General features: G+C 39.0%; 1 protein-coding gene and 1 long non-coding RNA gene across 5 annotated transcripts in view; one reads left to right on the forward strand and one right to left on the reverse strand.

The window, feature by feature from the left end:
* Lgr4 (Leucine-rich repeat-containing G protein-coupled receptor 4) overlaps nucleotides 1-19,438 on the reverse strand; it is a 329,080-nt gene that overhangs the window by 8,392 nt on the left and 301,250 nt on the right. For all 4 annotated transcript variants that reach the window (XM_074185451.1, XM_074185450.1, XM_074185449.1 and 1 more), the window contains 4 exons: nucleotides 14,335-14,600; nucleotides 9,905-10,136; nucleotides 6,117-6,229; nucleotides 3,454-3,588 (listed from right to left, as the gene is read on the reverse strand). In XM_074185451.1, the coding sequence (XP_074041552.1) occupies nucleotides 3,454-3,588; nucleotides 6,117-6,229; nucleotides 9,905-10,136; nucleotides 14,335-14,600 (746 nt within the window). The remainder of the gene's footprint in view (nucleotides 1-3,453; nucleotides 3,589-6,116; nucleotides 6,230-9,904; nucleotides 10,137-14,334; nucleotides 14,601-19,438) is intronic.
* LOC111509369 (uncharacterized) lies at nucleotides 179-2,742 on the forward strand. The gene is made up of 2 exons (XR_012468084.1): nucleotides 179-335; nucleotides 662-2,742. It is a non-coding gene; the product is annotated as an uncharacterized lncRNA (long non-coding RNA).

Genomic DNA, 19,438 nt, shown 5'->3' on the forward strand with positions numbered 1-19,438 from the left:
AATCTAGTATATGACCGTCAGACTTCAAAGAGTCACTCATAATTCCTTTATACAAAAAAGGGGGCCATACCATAATCACAAACTACCGACCTATTTCTCTTATAACACACATTTCCAAAATGTTTGAAAAAGCTTTAAAAAATCGTTTTTCATTCTTGACTAAATATAATATAGGGGAAGGTGGGGGAATTGAGAACGGCGAGTAATTGGGAACACGTTAACAAGTTACACTTCCCCTTCTCTTACTTCGTCCCGCGCCTATTCACGGTACGCTTCCTGCTCCCCTCAGTGCACGAGCGACAGTGAGAGAGGAAGGCCACACGTATCTTGTCACGGTGAGTCAAACATTTTTTTTGCATTTTTGTTATAATTTTTGTGTTCTCATACAGTGGATGTAAATGTCATATTTCTGAGTACAATGACACTATATTTCGTAAGTTCATTGTATGGAATATCTGTTTTCAAACGCCTCGTTTCATAAAATTCATTAAAAATGCTATGGAAGGTGGCGACCATTTTGATTCAAATTGGCGACTGCGGGTAGTTAGGAACGGTGAGTGGCGGGTAATTGAGAATGTTCCCAATTACCCCTCACATTCTCAATTAATCCAGTGCTGCTAATTGTTTTTATATTTTTATTTTAATGCAATATTTTTTTTAGATGCCACGAAAATACATTCGGAAGACCGAGACAAGGTACGCAATCGAAGATCTTCGCCGTGCAGTTGAAGAAGTTAAAAATCAAAGACTCACATTGGGCAAAGCCGCTACTCAATTCTCAGTACCAAAAACAACGTTGTTTAAACAACTAAAAGAAACCGTAGTCAAAACACCAAAAAAAGGTCGGCACGCAGTGTTTAATTATGAGCAAGAACAACAGCTCGAAACATACATTGTTGAATGCTGCAAGTCTTTTTATGGCATAACACCGAGTTCCTTGCGCCGAATTGCTTTTCGATTTGCCGAGGCCAATAAGTTGAGACATAATTTTAACAAAAACACGCAGCTAGCAGGCAAAGATTGGTATTATGCATTCATGGTCATACATCCATCCATCAGCTTACGTATGCCAGAAGCTACCTCTATTAACAGAATAACAGCTTTTAACGCTACTGAAGTCAACCTGTTTTTTGACCAACTAAAAATTATCCAAGCCAAGCACAATATACCTGGTCATCGCATTTTTAATGTTGACGAGATCGGAATAAGCACTGTTCAAAAAAACTACAAGATTTTGGCCCCAAAAGGTGTAAAACAAATAGGAAAAGCAACAAGCGGAGAACGTGGTGTCACCACAACAGTAGTGTGTGCTGTTAGCGCTAGTGGCATATATATCCCCCCCCATGTTTATATTTAAAAGAAAAAGAATGAACGAACTGCTAATTAAAGGCTGTAATAGGGACATGGTCGCAACGGTTTCTGATTCTGGCTGGATCAATGAGTCAATATTTATCGACTACTTTTGCGACACTTTATTTCTTTTGCCAAACCTACCAAAGAAGACCCAGTGCTATTAATTCTCGACAATCATGAAAGTCATATCAGTTTAGGAGCATACGAACTTTACCGAGAACACGGTTTGCACGTTCTTTCTTTGCCACCCACGTATCTCACAAAATGCAGCCATTGGATCTTACAATCTTCAGTTCACTGAAAATGGCTTACAATAAAGAATGTGAGCTCTACATGGCCAACAATCCTGGGAAAAGAATAGGCCAGTACGAGGTTGGGGAACTTTTCACCAAGGCCTTCAACAAAACAGCTAACATAAACAAGGCTATCAGTGGTTTCAGAGCTGCTGGAATTTATCCTATCGACCCTGACAAATTTAAGGACAGCTTTGAATGCTCACTGTATGACCAAGCCGACACCAGTCAGACTCAAGCAAGCGGTGATTCGGAAACAACACCTGCGCAAAATTTTGCTGGGCCCATTGATACAGCCAGACTGAACCAGACACCACCAATGCAAATATCACATTCACATGATGCCACCATCACTTCAATTCCTAAAAATGACAACGATATGAGAGTGTTACCACTGTCTGCACTCCTCCTGTTCCATCCACTCCTGTACCACTCACTGAAGTTACTAACGTGCCTGTTATACTTCAAACACGCACAACTTCTAGGCGACAGAATAAGAAACATGCTCAGATTTTATCCAGCACACCAATCAAGACTCAATTAGAAGAAAAACTAACAAGACAAAATATGAGAAAGTACGAGAAAGAAAGAAAGCAAGTACAGAAGAACTTCTTAGGCAAAGGTAAAGGTAAAGGAGTTAAAAATTTAAAGAAAACTTTAGGAGGAAATGAAAACAGTGAGAAGTTTCTTTGCATAATGTGCAATGAGAAATATGAGTCCCCACCGGCAGAAGACTGGATAATGTGCTCCATTTGTAAGCTTTGGGCACACGAACAATGCACTACGGGCGAGACAAGCAAAGGTTACGTGTGTGATTTGTGTCGCGGAGTGTAATTATAATTTAATTGTAACTGTTTTCTGCGCCACTTATATTTACCCCATACCGGTCTCATTTGCCCCGCGCGCTGATCTCAATTACCCCATGGGGTTTCGGGCAAAAAGGAACGGCAAGGTTTTTTGTTTTCATTAATATGTCTAATAAAAAATTGATTATTAAGAGATTTTTTGTCAGTTATAAACAGATAGATAAGTAATGTTTATGTTTTGATAAAAGTTGAATATTTTTTAAATAAAAAAAAGTTACTTTTTTGCCATTAAAGTTAAGTGTTCCCAATTCCCCCACCTTCCCCTAATATAACAGAGAACGCAATAATGACTTTAACGTAACGTTAACCACAGCATTTAATGATAGCAAACCGTGTCTTTGCATATTCATAGACCTTTTCAAAGCATTCGACTCGGTTCATCACGGTTTGCTTTTGAAATCACTTGAAAACATAGGTGTAAGAGGACAGAGCCTGAAGCTTTTCGAAAATTACCTCTCAAATAGATATCAACGAGTGAAATTCGACCAAGTTGTTAGCGAAACGAGAAAAATTGAATAAGGAATACCACAAGGTACTATCTTAGGACCCATTCTTTCCAATATATACGTGAACGAACTATACTCTCTTCAAAGTGATGGATTTATTATTGGTTTCGCTGATGATACAGCAAAACTTATATTATTATATATTTCCTACAGTTTCTGAAAGCTCTTAGTGTGGACTAAGTATTCTGGGATAATCCTATGTACCATTAAAAAAAAGTGACAAAAAATTGATCTCGAGTTTTGTTTACCCCAGTATAGAAAAGGCGCAGTTCGGTAAGTGGAAACGAAATGAAAACACACTATGTTGGAGATTAACAACAAAAATGAATTTGAGCCACATTGTATTTATATGTTTTTGATTCGATGTTTCTATGGTTGTGTGTTGTTCTAAAACGGTACGTTTGGATAACGGTACGTTTGTAATGTAGTACTTACCCTACTACCGAATAATCTCCTAGTACTGCTGCCAATAGGAAAAACTCCGAAACTGAGACTGAATCCAGACTCAGATCCTGCATGATGTTGTTCTGACCTCTTCTTGTGCCAACAAGAGTTGTAGATTTTCCTCATCTGTAACAACAGGTCATTCTGAGCCGAGAAGTAGGACGAGAAAAGAGAAATTTGACTAGTGGATGACCACGTTTTACTTCCAATGAGTTATTTGCATGAGGGGGAACATGCAAAATTGCATGTTCCCCCTCAGTTTAGAGCCTAAATTTCAGATCACCAAAAATGTCGAATTTTCAATTTTTCCCCACTTGTCAGGGTAAAAAAAATTGATTACAGCAGCAATGTTCATTATTTCGCTAGCAAGAATTGGTTTTGTGAAGGTAGGTTAGGTCTGAAGTGAGAGTGTCTGTTCGAGCCTCCACCGAAACCCGCAAGGGTTTACTGTCCAATAATATTTTTATTGACTTGTGTATGAGGTTGGATTCTTTCAACTCTCCGTGCACAATTCAATAGCGTAAATTTCCGCTTGAAATACAGTTGCGTAGATTCCTAGGCAGGTTGATATATCTGTCCTCGATCTGCGACTGACAACAACTGCATCAGAACCGGAAGGGGTTTTTGATCCATCTGTGAACCAATAACTGTCTGCTCTCAATATTTCCTTCTCCCGGAGGATCCAGTCCTCTCTACTTAGGAACAGTCCTTTATAAGGCGGTTCATAGTTGACAATTGGCGGCATAAAGTCAGAGGTCATTTCTGTGACTATCAGTGTTAATCAACAGTCTGTTGCACTTTGCATCAAATTGATTTCTGCAATTGGCAATGTGCACAAGTCTATATGCAGTCCATCTAGCCTCTCTTTCCAGAAAAATGTGGAGAGGAGGTAGATCTAGAAGGATCTTCATGGCTGCTGACGGTGGGAAACTGATGGCACCACTGATGGCTAGACAAGGCTGTCTCTGTAAGCTAGAGAGCTTCACCTGGTCCGTTTTCTGTAAAGCTTTCAGCTACCAGGCAATTGCACCATACGTGATCATTGATCACACATTGATCATCACATAAATCCAATGAATTTGTTTGGTACTTAAACCCCAAGTTTTACCACAAATCCATTGACATATCCATAGGGACAACCTGGCTTTGTGTGTAACTTTTTCCAAGTGAGCGTTCCAGGTGAGTTTTCCATCAAGGACAATGCCAAGATATTTCACCTCCGTTCCAAATGGAATGACTTCACCATTGAAGGAAAGTGGCGTTAGATCGTCCAACATTCTCTACCTGGTGACAGACATCTGCTTCCTCAGGCACCAACTGTGAACAACGTCCATCGTGCTTTGGAGGATATTACGAGGTACCATTCCCGACGATGACAAGCTTATCTGCGTAAACTTGCAGACCTACTTTTCTTCTGTCGAGGGCATCAAGCGAACTATCCATCAGGAGCGATCACAGAAGGGGAGATAGTACCCCACCTTGAGGGCAGTCTCTGGTGACCCTGAATCTGACGGCCTCGTCTTGAAGAGTCGTAGTTGCAGTTCTGTTTACCAGTATGGCGTATATCCAGCCAGTTATGGTCGATTCCATATCTTTTCTAGCCAGAGATGATCCGATAGATTTAGGGAGACCATCATCAAATGCTCCGTCAATATCGCCAAGAGATTGGTGAATTTTTCTGGAAGGTTTTTCAATGCTAAATATGTCGAATTGCTGGTTTGATACTATTACTGGTGGTTTTTGAGGGGGGATGCATATAATGCTACCCTCCTGATGTGTCCGTCCAGTATCCTATCAAGTCCTTTCAACAGGAAGGATGTAAGGCTGATTGGTCGTACCGATTTAGGGTGTAGGTCTCTCCAACCCACTTGCTGCCAACCAACTGGGTGGTATATAGTTCCACGTCAGACTAGCTCTATACAATTGTATGAGAATAGGTAAAATTATTTTCAGTCCAGTCCTGGAAATATGCCATCCTCTCCAGGAGATTTGAAGGGCTGAAACGACTTGATAGCCCATTCAACTGCCGGTGCTTGATGGCTTCCCACTCTTTTTTTTTGGCTTTAAGCGCCCTCGAAGATGGGAGGTCTGTTGTTATAAAGAGTCAGATTTCCAGGAAAGTGGTTTCCTATCAGAAGCTGTAACGTTTCTTCACTAAAGGTCGTGAATGTTCTATCGGGTTTTTCAAGCGACCCAATTTCAGCAATCAGCTCTCTAGAGATAATGTTGTGAATTCTCTTCCTGCGAAAAAAATTAGAGATACTCCGACAAAACTTCCTCCAAGACTCCCGTTTTGCCTTTCTAATTTTCTTGTTGTATGACGTTAGAGTAGTTCTATAAAACTCCCAGTTACCTAACAGTTTCAACAGCAGACTGCAATCATTGAGACGCTTTTTTGGTATCTTTTTTCATCTCCTCAATATCTTGGTGGAATCGTTCTTCACTCACATCTCCCAAATTTTCTGAAAGGTAGTTGAGGTGGAAATGAGGAAAATGTACTTTCAAACTCATTCCCATCATTCACAAAATTGAGAGATATTTGAAAATTTGTTTTCAACACTCAATTCCAACACCCCACTGATAAAAATTCAACAAAAAGTTTATGACAAAATTCTCAATGGTTTACTGAAGAGTGGTATGATGAAAAAGCATACCTGTTTTTTGAAAATCGTAGTGGTCAATGTATATAAAACTGGATTGAGAGCCGAGTTTATTGGCAACACAAAAATTGCCAGCCATGCATAAAGATCTTGAGGAATGGGTTTGCCTGAAAAAAAAAAACGGATGTAATAATGTGTGCAAAATCTGAGAAGGAAAGCAACAAATAACTAATCAAATTGAAAATATTTCTACATATAACCCAATTGTTGTTTTTTTTTATTATTGTTTGGAGAACTATATAAACGATCAAAATAGGAAAAAGCGTGATTTGAATAAAATAATCGAAGGAAATTGTTTAATCTAAATCATTTATTGAAATACTGAAACAACCCTCAATTAGATATTTTTGTAAAACTTTCTCATTTCGGAAATCTATAACTCCACAGTTTTATCAAATGGAAAAAACTTGCTTATATTACTAAAAATAGGTCAATGAATCCTACTATATGATAACTTAGAACTTCAGTTCCACAATACAGAGCAGAACTTGAAACAATTTCGAAAAAATGGTTTTCAGCTATCATCACGATCGATTTTATTCTTGATTCAGATCAGCGAGAAATTTTTAATTTTTCTTGGACCAATTATTCGAGAAGCTTGTAAGATCCAAATATGTTGAATTAGTCGTCGATAATAGCTAATATAATTCCAATGTGTACAGACTGGGCCAAATTGGATACTTTTCAAGGGAAACTCCTGTTTTCAAACTAGATAGATGAAAACTGACTTAAAACTATCATCGTTTCAGAGTTACAGCATGTTTTTCGAAAATCTGCATTTTTTAAAGTTGTTGTAACTTTCTTGTTTCTATGAAAACATATCCAAAACACATTTTCACGTAAAATTCAATGGTCACCTCAAAATTACCTTTCCAAAAATGTATCATACTTGATGTTTTGCAAGAGCATTCTTTGAAATACAGAGCTTTTAGGTTTCTTTATGAAGACTTTGAAACGCACACTTTGATCAACGCAAATCTTCACTGGCAGCTGTCAAATTTTAATTATTGCAGAAAGACGCTATTCAATAAGTGGTTCTTATTTAATTTTCAAACACAATCGCGATGAAGTATGAGAATGGGGAATGTTCCTCCAGACGAAAATCAAATAGTCATAAAAGAGCTCTAAAACAACGCATTTTAAATTTATCATTTCAACATTTTTCTTTACAAAATTATTCAAATACTTAAAAAAGAAAAATGAAATAATGCATTCAACATTTAAAGGGATTCGTTTCTATTTCACCATTTGGTCCAATAACATATAATATTTGTTGTCATAGGAGTTTTTCCACTTATGGAAAGCAAGCCATGATGAACCCCTCAGTTTCCGACTTCAGCCCACTCGACCTGAGAAAAGCGAAATCTTCGAAGAAGACCCCATGCATTGTCTTATCCTCGTGTTGCCGCAGAAGTGAGGTGATCTCTGCTGCTTTTATATGAGATTTTTGCTGAATGGATTCCAACTTGGTGACAGAGTTGTGATCACCTCATTCAGTGTCGAAAACTAAACCAAGTTCATCAGCTGCTTGGGCAGCTGCCCTAAGAAATGCTCTAATTTCTGCTCTCTCAATGCCACGGACCATGCAGAGAAGGGGATCCGAACTCCTGACGACTTTACAGGCTGTATCCAGTACCGTTCTGTCATGTAGACACTCCAAACTCAAAAGTCCACGACCTCCCTGTTGCCGGGGGAAACACAAGCGTGGTACAGACGATTTTGGATGCAGACTCCTATAGAGATGCATCATTTTTCAGGTATTTACGTCGAGTTGATACAGCTCCACCCGAGTCCAATTCACTATTCCAAACGAGTAGTGGAACTGCAAGCATATTTGTTGCAGCAACTTTTTTCTTCCCTGACAGTTCCGATGACCAGATCTGTCGAAGTTTGTGTTGATACTTGCCGCGGAGTGAGTTTTTCACTGCTGTTACCTCTTCTGAGTGGCGTTGTTCCACCCCGAGGTAAGTATACGTCTCTCCGGCATCCAGATGGTGTAGGATGCTCCCATCTACGAGATGCACATCTTCTCCATAGACCCCGCATCGTCCTCTTTCAAGATGGGCTGTTGTACATTTGACTATCCCGAATTTCATACCGATAGCATGCGTGTACTATTCCACTACCCTCAAGGACTGATGGGGATCCTTCTCTCCAGAGGCATAAAGTTCAAGATCATCCATATAAAAAAAATTGGTGACCTTGTGCGCAACGTATAATAGCCATAGTGAGATGCAGATGAGAAAGGGACTGAGGGAATCGCTCTGAAATACACTCCTTCTGAAAGTGACCCACCTTGTTTCGACTCTGGCTTGACCAGATGTTGTGGGGAAGCGAGCTCGCCAAAGTGTTATCAGTTGTTCAATGCATCTCACTATTTTGTCGTATACTGCAAGGCATCTGAGCAAATGCAAGATGAGCTCATGCGATATTGTATCAAATGCCTTGCGGTAATCAATCCAGGCCACAGAGAGGTTACGCTCATATTGTATCGAGTCCTGCGTTAATCATCTAGCGATGTGCAGGTTCTCTTTACTTCCAGAGACTCCTCTCTTCGACACTTTCTACTCATATATCGTTTCAAATACTAGGTCAACTGCGGTGAGTATTCTTGTGTATAAGATGCATGTAAACAACTCATAACACGAATTCAAGAATTTTATCGGTCTGTAATTCTTAGGAATCGACAAATCTTCACTTTTGGGGATGAGAACGGTCTGCCCCTCGACAAACCAATCCGGAATCGGCTGCTCTCCGTCCAGCCATGAGTTGAAAACTCTGGCCAGATGGCGGTGGGTGCTTGGTAGTTTTTTCCACCAATAAGTGTTCAGCCCATCTGTGCCTGGAGCAGCAAAGTTCTTGGAACCCACAAGGGCTCTTCGAACGTCATCCGGGGTTATCGGGGTGCGCAGTTCATTGAGCTCAGGATGCCGAAGCTCTCTATTGGAAAATTCGAACTGCGCTAGGGCTGGAGTGTCTAAGCTGAGTGGCTGCGGGTGTTCATAGATATCCTTTCAGAAGGATTCCACCTGAACAGCGGTCGGCGGATTATCCACAACACGTGGAGGGTCTTGGAATAAGCAGGAAGGTTTCTCGCGGAACCTAAGGTTTTCCACGATACTTCTCACTCGCTTCTTAGCAGCCACCAGCATTCGTATCCTATCAAGGCAGTGTTGTTTGGTGGTCAGCAGCACGCCTTGGCTTGAAGTGTGATGAGTACGTCGTAGATTGGCGGCTATTCGCCGCACTGCGGGCGTGAAAGGCCTATTGGCCGCCGTGTAATCCATCACACATTGGATATGAGACGCATGTTGTCTCGCCGACGTGATCTTAGCCTCCATCTTGTGTACAAGCCGTTCAATCTTCCGAACCGCAAGGCCGGAATTTCGTCCTTTCGATTCGGAAAGCGATTGGACGGCGCTAAACACGGCGGTGTTGATTTGCCAGATATCAGCCTCTTCTGTTATAACACTATGAACCTCCGCATCCAAACAAGCCAGTTCTTGTGGATTCAGCGGCCTAATTCTGTGGAGCGTGTTCTGATTGGCGAGTCTCCTCTGCAGCCGTGTCAACAGGTGGCAGAACTGTCACTTTTATCACTTCGTTAGCAGGCGTCCGTTGTCATTGCCAGGGTTGTCATCGGTGGGCAAATCATCGTTATGGGCCCCACCACCTTGCATCTGACCCCTCCGAACGGGTCGATTATTATTATAACTATTATTATTTGATTATTTTAATTGGCTAGAATATTCATCGAACTACTGCACAATAACATTACTTACCTGAAAATGCAACTAATTTCACTAGAATGACTGGGACCCAACAAAGGCAATCTGTGAAGACGATGATCCCAAATCTTTTAGCAACCTTATCTCCATCTTGACTTTGTCTAGTTGACCTACATGCCACTCCACTGGCCCTAATTTCATTTATCATTCTCATATATGCGTATGAGATGAATATCAAAGCCAAAGTGTTGAGAAGAATGAACATTGTCGCTGAGTACTGCCAACCCTGCAGATGAAACAGTTTGAATCAACAACAGAACTTTGTTTCCGAAATTTTGTATTAAAAATGTGCACATACCAACGATAATTGAATAAAACTGGCCAATACTTGATGAAAATCTATATTAAAACTAATTAATACAGTTTATTGTGTGACTTTCACTATAAAGGGTTTTACAAAAACCGCGACACGTGTTTTCGCTATACAATAGCTTCCTCAAGAGTAGGGGTATGCGGCTGGCCAACAAACAATTAAATTTTAATAGAGGAAAAAACTCTAAAATCTTAGGTATACGGAAGATGGACGTGTCTCTCAACAAAGTAAAACTTCGACAAAGCTCCAGCATATGTTTTATAACATCCCTTTCGTTTTTGCTCAAATTTTTGTTTTCCACATTGATGATGACTAAATTGAAATAAAATAATGAAGAGGAGATAAATTAAACTTTCTATGTTTTTTACCACTTTCATCACTTTTCCCATAAAAGTGGTAAAAAACATTGAGAAGTAAGGGTAAAAAGGTGGGGGATACAAAGTCAAAATAAAATTCCTTCTTACCTAGTAAACACCGCCAAAGCAGTGTTTTTGCGGTAGTCAGTGTTGCTTGTTAATTTCGTGGTTACTCAATCGTGTTTAAAAAATAACGACTGTTGAAAAGGAGCAGCTTATTGAAATCTCGTGTGATCTCACGTTGAAAAATAAATATTCTGATTTTTGGATCTGATCTCTGTTGGGAGGGAGCACAAAGAACTGTCTCACACTGCTAGTAAATTTCTTGATGGGTTTTGCACCACGTATTTATGTGAGAAAGGGTTCTCAAGTTTAACTCATCTTAAAAATAAATATAGTAATAAATCAAATGTTGAAGATGACTTAAGATTGTATTTATCTATGCTACAACCCAATATTGAACATCTGTGCAAACAGAAACAAGCGCACCCTTCTCACTAATTTTTGTTTGGGGATTAAGCGCTTAATATTTTTATTTTATCTTGTTTGTTTTAATGCAATCAAAATTGAATTATGTATAAATCTCTATATAAATGATAATATAGTCATATATCATATAAGCAATATATCTTTGTTATTTAAACATTGAGTTACACAGGATAAATCTATGCTGAATAGAAAACCTTGAAGCTTCTGATATGGTTTTTTTTTACTACTGAGAAGAAGAACTCAAAATTTTTTGGATCTTAAAAGGGGTACAGTGTCTAAAAAGTTTGGGAACCCCTGCTCTAACCTATTACCTAATCGTATGCCTAATGAGTCTACCTGAAAAGGTCAGGTATGAATTTATTAACTATATGAATACATTTTTTCAAAAGTATACCTGTAAATACACCTAACTATTGTTACATGTAAATGAAAAGATTCAATAATGGCGAATTATTAAATTCAGTTTGATCGTTCATAAGATATTGGAAGTTCTTGAATTTGTTCATTTCCATACTCTCCAACAAGTTAGGTTTCAAACCTTTCTTCTGGAAATGGAGGGGTTGCATTCATGGTTGAACTCATGTCCTTTTGCGATCAAGTGAGTAGCATATGCGGAATTTATTTTTCTATTCTGGAAACAATGTTTGTGTTCCTTTATGCGGGCTTTGAACATTCTTTCAGTTTGACCTATATAACACATCAGATATGAACCACATGATAATTTATACTCCCGATTTTTCCGAAACTGGACTTCTATCTTCATTATTCTCAATGTGCATGCCTGAGTTGTTGTTGGTTTTGAAAGCAATATTTACACTTTTGCTGTGCAGAAAATCTGAAATATCTGTAGTGGGTTGGCCTAAGTAGGTTAAGGTTCTATCACTTTTATCCTCTTCTCTTTGAATTGGGTAAACTCCATTCAAAGCCTTACTGTATAACTTTTTTGATAATAAATAATATATTAGACTATTTGAATTGAAGGGAGTAAGAGAGTCATAGTTACGACCGCACCGGGGGGCCTGGGAGGCCGTTTAAGCCCCCCAGATGCACCCTGGCGTTGGATGCGATCGGGTGTGGAGGGGTGGATTTTCGGGAAATCCTTGCGGGTACCGCCCCTCACCCCACACCAACAGGGTTTCGCAGGGCTTCCTCCTGCTCACCGAACCCGGAGTTGCCTCCTTACATCTACTTAGTGTGGCTAACCAAGAGACAGGACCATCGGCAGCGTTCGACCGAACGTTCGTACAAGTTAACTAAGCTCTTCTTTCGCCAGAGAGTGCTCGCGTCGCACACCTGCCCCCGCCAACCATGCCAAATCAGTTGGGAATATGGTCCCGGAAGTGGCCGGTCGGGGTCCTAAGCTCGGATACTAGTAGCTCCGTCCAACCGGGGTTCGACACCTCAAGCGTCTGCCTTGGTGCCCTTCAAGACTAGACTCGGATACTAGAGCCCGGAAGGACCGCGAGCCCCGACACCTCGAACGCTCGGATCCGTACAGAAGCAGGCGAGGATCACGGAACAGCATAAGCCGTCCAGTGCCTCGGTATGGGGCTGCAATGCACCCATGAATGGATTACCGCATCCCCGTATCCCTTTACCCGCTAGTGGAGCCGCTGCCCCTAAGAGGCCAACGCTAGTTGGAGATGAGGCTCGCTAGCCTCCAGCCGCGAGCGGGCACTCACCTCCTCCCTAGAACTCATGTTAGGAAAGTTCCCTTTCCAACGTTTGATGAGTAACCGCCGAGGACTCTTTCGAGCATCCTCTACCACACATCATATGTCGAAGATGTCGCGCCCATTACCTGTGTAGGTGCGGAATAGGGCGGTTCATCAACAACTTTTGGGTGTACGCCGTGTGGTCTGCACCGCATACCCTTACGTTACCCCGAGGGGCACTCATGTTAGGAAAGTTACCTTTCCAGCGTTGGATGAGTAACCGCCGAGGGCTCTTGCGAGACACCTCTCCCACACATCTAGCATGAAACCGGCCAACGCCTGTTACCCGCAGATGCGGGATTGGGTGGTTGACCGATAACTTTACTGGGTGAGTGCCGTGTGGTCTGCACCGGGGGACTGTCAAACACCCATAAGAGAGAGACAGTGATCCCACGCCACTCACCCCGCCTCTTAGGAGTGATTAATTTTTGGGAAAGAAAGTTTTTGGCTTTCTACTACTCCATCTTGATACAAAAAAATGTGGGAATCTTCCAAAGAAAGGAAGGAAGTAATCAATTTGAAAATAAGTAACTCTATACATGGATGTGTAGATCATGCAAAGAAGCAACTTTCTGTGAACTGAAATAAAGTCCTCCTGAAACAGCTACTTTTATATAAACATTGAATTACACGAAAGAAAAAAACTTTCGAAACAAATACTTTTATAAGAACACTGAATTATACAGAAGATACTTTTTTCTACTCAGTTTGTATTCCAAACATTCGTTATGAAATAAAATCAGATATCATTCACAGGAGTTCTACTTTAAATGAATGGTAACAAATTGCACTTACATGGAACACTGTCATCCTCACTGGTATACATCGATGTTTCGCCTTAAGACACTTGCCCTAAGGCTCTTCAGTACAAAATTGGATAACATTATAGAAAATACACACACTTCATTCATGAATTCCGATTTTTAATGTCACGGAATAAGTTTTATCTACTCATGTCATCGATGACATCGTAATGACATTTATTCACCTATTTGATTAAATCTCAGCCAAAAGGAATCTTATTTGAATTGAAGGGGTTATATTTTTAGGAGTGATTAATTTTTGGGAAAGAAAGTTTCTGGCTTTCTACTATTCCATCATCATTCTACTATGATACAAAAAAATGTGGGAATCTTTCAAAGAAAGGAAAGAAGTAATCAATTTGAAACAATGGGTCGCATGTGGCCTAAGTGCTGTTGGTCTACATTAATTCTCCCTACTCTACAGATACAGGGATACCAAAGTATGCAATTTTGAGAACATCTCTGCTCAACACACTCCTCATTCTCCTTAGGGCGAAACAAAATTTGGAGAGTATTTATTAATGTCAATGATGTGTGTTTTCGAGTTCAGATTGCCGTCTACATGAAAACCTAGTAAGCGCACACCATTGTCATTTTCATTTATTTTTTTGGTTTTATCTTTGTTCAAACTCAATACATTCGAATTGAAATATTGTTCACATTTTTGTTGTTTCCTTGTGAGAAAACAGTTTTTTAAATATGCGTCACATTCATAATCTGTTTTTGATGAAAAATATCAATAACTCACCATTGAAAACGGTTCGTGAATGTGCAGGGATAGACAAACTCCGTTATTTCCATAGAACTCATCTCCAAAGTAGTCTCTAGTAAGGTTGCTGAGAGGAATCAGTGCTACTAGAGTAGCAAAACACCAGAGCAAGATGAGAGTAATAGCTGCCGTTTTTCTTGAGGGTTGTTTCCTGGCTAGTGGCTGAGTGACGGAAATGAATCTGTCCCAAGTGACCAAAGAGAGAATCAGTACGGAGGATTCGCAAGAGAGCGTGCTCAGGAATCCTACCAAAAATAAAATTCGATGAAAGGATAAGGATAGTGAATATTTTATCTAATGAACCAGTAACTCTTGAAGTGGTCTAAAAGGACCACTCGACGGGGATCTACGTTGCCATGACTGCAAAATGGAGTATTTCATCAGTTCGGAGTTCCATTGTCTAATATAATATAAATTGAAAAAATTAAAAAAACTAAAAAGATTAACCGATAATAAAAATTTTTATTAAACAAAAAACTGAAATTACAAAGAGATATAATACAAACCACAGCCAAGAAAATGGAAAAATTATCAACAAAAAACAAAAAATTGAACTTAAAAGACGTATTCCAAAAACACTTTATTGTGAGATTTTCACTAAATTGTTTTACAAAAACGCAACACGTGTTTCGCCATACAATGGCTTCATCTGGCGTGTCTTTCAACTAATTCTACACATTCAATACTAAATATATATATAGTTTATGGAGTACCTGAAATCAAAGTACCTGTAAACGAAGTACCTGAATTTTAAGTAGCTGATATTTTACCTGAGTTTCTAACGAATTAAATTACCTGCACTTATGTTCCATTTTCACATTTGAAAAAATATATTCAGTAACGGAGAGTTATTGAGTTCTAATTGATCATTCAGTAAATTACCCGAATTCCTGAATCTATTGATTTCTAAACATTCTAGATGATTAAGTTTCAAACTCTTCTCTTCTAAATGTAACACCTCGTACTCATGATTGAACTCGTGTCCTTCTGCTAAAAGATGGTTTGCAAATGTGGAATTGGTCTTTCTATTTACAAAACTACTCCTATGTTCTTTAATTCGTTGGAAAAATGTTCTTCCTGTTTGCCCAATATACAGTTTTGGACAGGAGCCACAAGTCAGCTTATATACTCCTGATCTATCCGACACCAAAGTTTTGTCTTTATTGTTTTTAATAAATTTACTTAGGTTATTATTCGTTCTATAAGCTACGTTTACGCCTTCTTTCTTCAAAAAACGGGCAATATTCCTGTTTGGTTCCCCCACATATGTCAATGTCTTATAACTCACGTTATCGCATCTTGAATATGGGTAGACCAGATCCATGGCTTGCTTTTGTCGTTTTTTGGAAAGAATGGAGTTTACAATATCTACCTTATAACCGTTATTAAAAACAATAAGGACAAAACTTTGGTGTCGGATAGATCAGGAGTATATAAGCTGACTTGTGGCTCCTGTCCAAAACTGTATATTGGGCAAACAGGAAGAACATTTTTCCAACGAATTAAAGAACATAGGAGTAGTTTTGTAAATAGAAAGACCAATTCCACATTTGCAAACCATCTTTTAGCAGAAGGACACGAGTTCAATCATGAGTACGAGGTGTTACATTTAGAAGAGAATAGTTTGAAACTTAATCATCTAGAATGTTTAGAAATCAATAGATTCAGGAATTCGGGTGATTTACTGAATGATCAATTAGAACTCAATAACTCTCCGTTACTGAATATATTTTTTCAAATGTGAAAATGGAACATAAGTGCAGGTAATTTAATTCGTTAGAAACTCAGGTAAAATATCAGCTACTTAAAATTCAGGTACTTCGTTTACAGGTACTTTGATTTCAGGTACTCCATAAACTATATATATATTTAGTATTGAATGTGTAGAATTAGTTGAAAGACACGCCAGATGAAGCCATTGTATGGCGAAACACGTGTTGCGTTTTTGTAAAACAATTTAGTGAAAATCTCACAATAAAGTGTTTTTGGAATACGTTAGTTATGGATTTTCATCAAGTATCGGCCGATTCCATCATATATCTGAACTTAAAAGATTTCAAACCCAGTTATGTTACGACGTTTCGATTGTTAGTATCCACAATCGTCTTTGGGTGATAACTGAACTTATTTCTCCAAGATCTGACTATTCACAGTTCCTTCGAGTGCTTTCACCTATCCCCTCTTCACTGTTTCCGCTTCATTAGCGGGAGATGACCGTTTGGCGGGAATTGGTCGTTTTTCGCTCGATTAGAGGTTTGCATATGTTACGTATCTCTACGCTAGCTTGACTGAATGCGTTGTTGGACAACATATATGCGGCTTCTTTGAATTTTCTCCTAAACCAGTGTTCCTCTTTGTGTATGATTTCAGCTTGAGCCCACTTGATGTTATGTTGATGAGTTCAAACATGCTCTGTTATTCCGGATTCGATATTCTCTTCATTTTGTATTCGTCTCATTCTACAATGATGATAACCTACCAGGTGAAGTTACAATTGCTGTTTCTGTTATTGTGAATTCTTGAGAAGCAATGGTTTATACGCTTCCAGAACAGATTGAAATAGCGAATTTGTACTACCAGAATGGAATATTGCTAGAGTTGCTGCCCGTATGTTCAATGAAAATCATTCACGAAGAAATGTACGACACCAATACGTTTCGGAATTATTGAACAAATTTATGAAAACTGGATCTGTTAACAATGAAGAGCATAATGAAGTTGTCGACGATGAAGCTATTTGTACTGCAGTTTTAGGACACGTTGGACTAATGGAAAATTCGATTTTCAGGATCCTTCATAAGTACAAATTTGAAGCCTTATCAAGCTAGCAAGGCAAATCCAGCAAAATGGCAAATGAGATACATCAATTTGTAGCTAATTAGTTGCCAAAACAACGGTTTTGTTGCTCGTGCCGATCCCTAGAAATCGCAAATAATGCTATCGTGATATCAAAGTAGCAACGTAACTCAATAAATTATATACTTTCCCTTTGATCTTTACAGAATATTCAGTTGCTACACCTTGGGGATACAGCGAAAAATTTTTTAATAATATTTTAAATTTTTTTTAATGATCTTGCTATCTTGAAACTGGTTTTCCTCGGAATAAAAAGTGTTTTAAATTTGTTGCTCACCAGAGATACACTCAAATACACCTTGAGTATCAGCAACAAATACTTGAAACCAATCGGCCGATTTCAATTTTTTTTTTCAGTTTCCTCATTCTTGTTACCTTGAAACTGTTTTTCTTTGGAATGAAAAATATTTTAAATTTATTGCTCATCAGGAGGGGACTCAAATCGGTTTCAACTATTTTGTTGCTGATACTTAAGATGTATTTGAGTACCCTTCTGGTGAGCAACAAATTTAAAACACTTTTCATTCCAAAGAAAAGCAGTTTCAAGGTTTCAAAGTGGCAAGAACGTGGAACATGGTGGCAAAGTTTTCAAAAATAATCAGTTTTTTAATAATAACTGAGATAATTTTGTAGACATCTTTGGCATATTTGGTACATATGTTCCATGCCTCAAGGCGCATTTTCTGATGTACAATTTTCTTAATTTTCTCTGCCAGTAGCGTACGAGTTTTGAAATGTATATTTTTGGCGAAAGAAATACTACGCCACTGCTTTATCTTGAATGAAAATTATTTTTGAAATCTCCATACATTTTTGAGCACATTTGATTTGCTGGGTTTTCTTTGTCCGACGCATGGTTTTCGCTCAAAAAATTAAAAATCGCTTTACATAAGGATAAATTCCTTAAAAATCTGATGCGGTATCGTGCATCGACTGAAAGCAAACTAAGAGATCAGATTTGTTGCAAAATAATTGAGGATCTAAAAGGTATTTGTTTGTTGTCAGATGCACTGTTCTCAATTAAAATTACGTCATAACGCAGCACCGCTTAATAATTTTTGAAAACATAAAATAAGTTATCCTGGAATAAATGACGTGTAGCAGAATTTATTTACTGCACCTCTTGGAAATATGCAGTTTATCGATATGTGATTTCTTTTAAAGATTAAAAGCAGAAAAAACAGCGTACCCACCTTTGCAATAAAAAACGAATTCTCTGTATGTACAAACGTCAGTAGCTAATATTGATGTTGGTTTAAAGTAAGGTGTTGGTGTTAAAAACTGTCACAGCGCGTTTTGATTGATTTTGAAGTGTTATTGAAGTTATTTTGGTAGTCCGCTGTTTTTCTGAATATCAGTAATTATGGTAAATCATACGAATGCGGAAATGGCGCAAATGCACGTATATGGCCTTGCCGATGGTAATGCAACAGAAGCCAGGCGCATTTATCAGGAAAGATCCTAATCGTGCCTTACCAGATAGCCGAACCTTTTCAAATATTCATCGTCGACTTGGGGAAACCGGTAGTTTCAAGAAAGGCACTCCGGAAGGTAGACCTCGTGTAGTAAGAACTCCTGAAATTGAGGAAGCGGTGCTGCAAGAAATTGAGGAACATCCTGAGACGAGTACGAGGAACATCCTGAGACGAGTACGAGGAAGATCGCTAGAACTCTGGATATTTGTCATCAAATTGTTTGGCGTATTTTGGTTGAGTTTTTGTTATACCCATACCATATTTCAAGAGTGCAGGCATTACTCCCCAGAGATTTTCCACAGCGTGTGAACTTCAGTCAGTGGTATCTACAAAGTATTGCACTAAATCTGCAGTTTGAGACACAAATTTTGTTCATGTGTGGGCTGAAGAAAATCCCCATGCAATAACCGAAACCCATTTCCAACACCAATTTTCGGTTAATGTATGGGCAGGAATTATAGGTGATCATCTAATAGGCCCATTTTTTCTACCAGGACGCCTTGATGGTCGTTCTTATTTACACTTTCTTTAAGAAGACTTACCTGGGTTATTGGAAGATGTGCCACTTGCGTTAAGGAATCGAATATGGTACTTGCACGATGGCGCCCCTGCTCATTTCAGTGTAATTATCCGAAACCATTTTAATACAGTTTATCCTAATCGTTAGATAGATAGGTCGCGGAGGACCTCAGCAATGGCCAGCAAGATCCCCCGATCTCAACAGTTTAGATTTTTTTTATGGGGCCACCTTA

The sequence above is a fragment of the Leptinotarsa decemlineata genome, unplaced genomic scaffold, assembly GCF_025532065.1.
Source record: "Leptinotarsa decemlineata unplaced genomic scaffold, Ldec_3_MD MMD2_tig00026374_RagTag_RagTag, whole genome shotgun sequence".
Classification (NCBI taxonomy): domain Eukaryota; kingdom Metazoa; phylum Arthropoda; class Insecta; order Coleoptera; family Chrysomelidae; genus Leptinotarsa; species Leptinotarsa decemlineata.